Below are 5,700 nucleotides of genomic sequence, written 5' to 3' on the forward strand. Positions count from 1 at the left end.
GCTTGACGTTTTACACTGAGCATTACAAGTACATTACATTTCTTTTCATTCCATTTAACATTAACCTTCAGGGGAAATAAAAGACATTGAGGGATTCCTTTATTCACTGATTTAATCAAATACAAGCCTCATTTTGGATGCAAATGCATCTTATACATGATTTAAAACAACATAATCATCCCTGACTTTTATTAGGAATTTGAGTATATATATACAAGTGGAGAAACAAATCAGTGTCTTTGATAACACAACTTTGTATTGATATATTATCCATTCTACAACTAATTACATGTACATCCTCTGCATATTCAGCAGTAACATTTAATCCTCTCTTCTCTAAGAGAATCTTCAAACCACTGGGAACCACATTGCAGCAAGACGCTGCCAGCTCTATACACTCTTATCAGCTTCCTAATATACGGTCACTATTAAAAAAGTCATAATGCAGCACACTAAAGGTATTAACCTGTCCAAAGAATTCAAATACTCTACCAACATCCATCTCTTACAATGGAAGATTTAGAGTAATGAATGAGGGCAAACAAGAAGATCAGGCTGTGGGGTTGCTTACAAAACCACAAACAAATATGACAGGTAACTAAAATAAGTCCAAACACAAGAAATGGGCCAATCAGTATACGTAAGGTTAAAACAGTCAGCTGTGTTTTTAGACCTTATACATCACAACAAAGCAAGGAAGCACTGCCTTAGGATTAAACACAAACAACTCATCCAGATTAGAGTAGATTCCTGCCTGACCTGCTAATGAATCATATCCACCATTGAAACACTCATCTGGGTCTTGGGACTTGTTAACCCGCCCCGCAATAACTCTGCAAACTAGCATTGCTCTCTTATCCTTTGATTCATCCTCCTCTGATACCTCAATGGAATCATGGGCTTTTCCACTGCTTGCTGTGGTGTAAATTCCTTTTCCATTCTCAACTTTTGAGGAGAATCCATGTCGGATGATATTGCAGACATTGCAGGATGGAATATTGCATAGGTTAGTTAATCCATTCATACCCAGTGAACAAGAGAATGTGATGCAGTGGAAACGAAGTAGTTCGTTGCCATCTGCTATGCACCTTGGGTGCTTCTTGGCTGACTTGTTGGCTTTAGCCTTTACCATGTCTCTGTAATCTTCGAATTTGTTGATGGTCTTCTGGCTATTGTGGATTTTCAGAACCCTCTCTATCTTGCAAGGTGTCTCCTTTTTTAACCAGCTGGTTTGGAAGATTATATCCACAACGTTCCTTGCTGAGTCATCTTGGGCTAACTCGGATACTGCAGAAGTATAAATCCAATACATGAAATATATTTAGTTAAATCATCCAGCTTGTTTCAAGTTCAGATAGGTCTACAATTACAATATGACTTCCTCTGATTCTCAAAAATATGAATTATGTATTAACTAAACATATGTTGCTTGTAATACTCTCTTTCTACAAACTTAAATCTCTGTCCATAATGAATCAACCAGAGCTACCAATTATAGAATTAAAACTGCATTCTTAATTATTACAGTAGATAGGCCAACTTCTACTGGATCAATGACAAATTAGCTGGGAAAAAAATTATATAATCTAATCAGACATTAATGTCATAGTTGTCCGAGATGGAAAATGGAAAGTATTAAAATTTCTGGTTGGAAAACATCGTGTAAAACCTAAAAGAATAGGGACACTTCAGCTTCTCAAGCCAATACTACACAAAATATTAACAGCAGAAGACAAAATAATGCTCCAGTCCACATGAATGCATTTTATAATTAGTAATAGGGCAACACTCTATCTTATCAAGGAGGAACTCGTTGGCTTGATGAAAAGTCTAAATTACATTACAACTGCAAAAAATGAGATAACCCCCAAGTCTAGATGATTTATTTTAGATTTGGCTAAGTTCAGGACTCAAATGTAAATCCATGTTTATTAGACACCCATGACATCACAGTGGCTTGGGAGGTCTGCAAGATGCATGCATCCTACAAGGATCTCACAATCAGACAAAAGAGTCAAGCCCCTTTCTTCTTTTGTTTTTTAACAGCTTATTATGCAAAACATTGGTCTGCATTCAAGCTTCTGTCCTGCACCTAAAAATATACCAGAAAACAGAAAATAACAATCGCTCTCTCCACAAGTGCAGCTTATATTTAATCAATCAAAATAAGCTTGTATTCTTTTAGCTGTTCTGGATGCTCTCCCATGGTTTGAATGAATAATTTGCTAGCCGATTTTTATTTCAGTTTATTGAATTTAACTAGTAACTAAGTAACCACTCCCTCTTGACTATTTTAGCCTGGTTGTACTTTTACAATGCCATTAACATATTTTGGTCAGTCCTGAACATTAATTTAATTTATCTCTTTCTTTCTCTCAAACTTTCCGCCAACAAATCTTTTTGCATCAAAGAGTATACGAAAATTTTAGTTTGTAACATACAAGACTTGGAACATTTCCCACAGGGCATCAAACATCAATCTCTATATGTTTGGAAAAATTTCAGAATCAGACCACTAAGCTGTTAAGTCTAGTAGTAGGTCAACGCCTGACTGATCTGATGCACTGTGATTGATTTATCTTAATATACCAGACTGGGAAAGATGATTAGTTTTAAATATGGTTCCACTATCAAGGCTTCGCAAGGAATCATGCTATTGGTGGGAAAACATACCACAGAACAAACTAGTAGATGTGCATAAGCTCACAAGGAAGCTAACCACTAAGACAAAGAGATCCACTTAACAAACAGAACCATCACGTGACGTGAATATCCCTCTCCTCTCAAGCCATGGTGAAAGCATAAGTGCCTAATAAGCATGAAGTTTAGTTTTAGCACTGAGCTGCATCATCTCAAAATCAGATTAGAAAAGGAAAGAGAAAGAAAGGGAGATGCCAAGACATTAATTTCAATCTGAACTCAAAGCTTGCTTCTGAATGGGATCATATTGTGTCAGATAAAAGAAAAGTTTTATCCAGTATGTACCAATTACCTGCATGCTTTGTGGCTTGATGCTGCTCAAGGGCCTCACACTTGGAACAAATCTCCCCACATATTGGACAGGCATAAATTGTAGTTCTTAGAGAGGCATCCCTTGACATGGCCTCAAAGGGGTCTACTATAACATGGCATTCATAACATCCTGAGAACTTCCTCAGATGGACCCCTCTGAATGACCCCTGCGCCTCATGAATTGTGAACTGTGGTTTTGGTGAAGGCAGGGACCTGGTGCTGGAACCCATCGAAACCCTGCTGTGATCAGATACCACAATTTCCTGAGATGACCTTGAAGAATTCTCCGGGGAGGTTTCTGGTCTGTGCATAACTCGGGCGTTCCCATGAACAATATCCCTGAGACTGTAGAAGGAACCTGAGCATCCTATATTGTGATAGCACTTCTTGTGTGACTGCTTTGCTTCTTTTTTGGGGTCATGGACCTCATTAGCATCCAACTTACATGTAAGAAACTTCTTGATTGAGGACCATGAGGTCACCTTGTGATCTGCTGACCTTTTCTTGGTGGCAGTAACGGCAGTTGCAAACAAGCAACCTAGAAGTTGCAGGATAAGGACTCCCAATGCTAAGAAACCTTTAAAGAATATTTTTGTCTCTGCCATTGATGTTACACTTAATGAACCTCTAGATTTTGCTATGAGGACTCATATTTTAAATCATCTAAATGAAAATGTAATGACTTCCAGTTCATCAAAAGAGAACTTTGATGAATCCTCCAGGAGAACTTGATGATGAAAACACCCCGACAGTCCAATTTAATCTATAAAGCCCAATGCTATGTAGCTCAATATATAATAGCCCAACTACAGGACACCTAACATCCAATAGGCCTCAACAATCCTGTTCACTCAGTCAAATTTAACAACTAAAATTCTAAGTAACCATACTCAAGATTCATTTATAGAACGAGTTCTTGATCGTTGTTTATCATCCAAAATCTGCAACTTATTAAACTAAAGCCAATCTCCCAGTTGCAAAAAACTCAATCTCCAGTATTACACTCAAATTTCTTATCAAAGACAACACCCAGTGAATGCAACGGTGCAATCAATCAAGATATATCCACAATCTAAGTAATCTTCAATAGCTCAAAATCTCCTAGCAATCAGTCTAAATCCAGTGCAGAAAACTCAATCTCTAACACCAAGCATTCGAATTTCTTATCAAAGCCAACAGCCCATGAACCCAATGCCTAATATAGGGCAATCAAGACATATTCACAATCCAAGAAAACTTCCAACAGCACAAAGTTTCCAAGTGATCAAAGTTCAAACTGAATCCACTCACCCAATAGCAGAAAACTCGATATCTGACACTAGACACCGATATTTCCTATCAAAGCCAACAGCCCATGAACACAGCGCCTGATACAGGGTAATCAAGATCAATTCTCAATCTAAGTAAACCGCAATAGCTCTCGTGAGGCATCCAATGCTTGATACACGGCCAACAAAGCTTCAAAAGGCCCTCATATTCTATGAAAAAGCCCCCTAATCTTCACTGACATCCAATAATCCACTGGAAGAAAACTAATACCGAAAAGGCAACCCAAATTCCCTAATAATCTAAGCAAAATTCATTACCCCAGTCCAGCAACAATTCAAAGTACTGGTGCAAACCCAATAGCGAGTCATGAAAAAGCTAAGTCTCCTCCTCGTTCTGATATAAAGCTGATACCCCAGTTGCAAGTTAACCATCATTTAATAGCTTGAAAACTAGCCCTTAACTCCTCGATCCATCTACCATGCTTAGCACAGTTATGACCCACAAACGGAATCAGAGGGACCTAGTACCATGCCGGTGCATTTAAAAAAGAAAAAGAAAGTCAAAGGGATTGCGGTAAGACTTGCTCTTTCTTGCCATGTGAACTGTACTGCAATTCATCATCCATGAAGACTTTACATGGAAAAAGCATATCAGACAAGATTGGGAACAAACATAGCATCAAAGCCACCTGGATATTAAAATGTGAGATATGTCGTCCATAGATATTATTGTTGCCACTCGTAGCAGAAATGCAGAGCTGAGTGGTGGTTTGTGCGGAGATTAAGTAACTGGTGGAGGGTGGATCAGCAGGTTTCACCTGTGGGGTCTCGTGGTTTATCCTTTTCCTTTGGGACGCATGGCAATCGATGGAGTTAAGTGAAGAAGATGGGGGCAATCATGGATTAGGCCATGAGAGTAGGCATACCACATGGTCTCGCCACATTATATTTACGTTTTTGTTAGAATGAAAAAAGGTGATGAATCACCCCACCCCACCATCCCAAACAACTAAACAACTAACAAACACAATGAGTAACAATCAAGTTATTAAATAACAAACACAATGAGTAACAATCAAGTTATTAAATACAGTGATATGGGGTTTAATAGTAAGTTTTGTTGGATATGGGGTTTAATAGTAAGTTTTGTTGGGTGAAATCCACGAGATGAAGGTTCAAATTTCATTGAGTATATGATTTGTTGTGTCTTGGCCAGAAGAGTAGGTAACCCCAGGCATAAGTTAATTGCTATTTTGAGACATAAGTTAATTGCTATTGTGTGCGGCTTGTAGGCTATTGCACCTAGCCTAGATTAAGCCTGTTGCACATCAAATTATTTAGAAAACAATTACTTAGTAGACAGCTAAATGGCGATTTAGCATCCTACCAGTTAAGGCATTGACATTTCTACTATGGCTTT

At 38.2% G+C, this 5,700-nt stretch overlaps 1 protein-coding gene across 1 annotated transcript; it reads right to left on the minus strand.

Moving 5' to 3' along the window:
* Positions 1-222: 222 nt before the first annotated feature.
* On the minus strand, positions 223-4,985 carry LOC149147179 (uncharacterized). Its single transcript, XM_089438573.1, has 2 exons — positions 2,993-4,985; positions 223-1,287 (listed from the first exon to the last, which is right to left on the minus strand). Exons 1-2 carry the CDS (start codon positions 3,615-3,617, stop codon positions 668-670), a joined length of 1,245 nt encoding a protein of 414 aa, XP_089294699.1. The 5' UTR covers positions 3,618-4,985; the 3' UTR covers positions 223-667.
* Between the last annotated feature and the right edge of the window lie 715 nt (positions 4,986-5,700).

This window comes from Pinus tabuliformis, chromosome 9, assembly GCF_031772625.1.
Source record: "Pinus tabuliformis cultivar Carrire ecotype Pingquan chromosome 9, CPIR1, whole genome shotgun sequence".
NCBI lineage: Eukaryota > Viridiplantae > Streptophyta > Pinopsida > Pinales > Pinaceae > Pinus > Pinus tabuliformis.

Excerpts from the sequence above, each read along its gene's own strand:
- LOC149147179 (XM_089438573.1), bottom strand. The coding sequence starts at position 3,617 with ATGGCAGAGACAAAAATATTCTTTAAAGGTTTCTTAGCATTGGGAGTC. Across the intron at positions 1,288-2,992 it reads TCAAGCCACAAAGCATGCAG|TATCCGAGTTAGCCCAAGAT; the intron begins GTAATTGGTACA and ends ATACTTCTGCAG.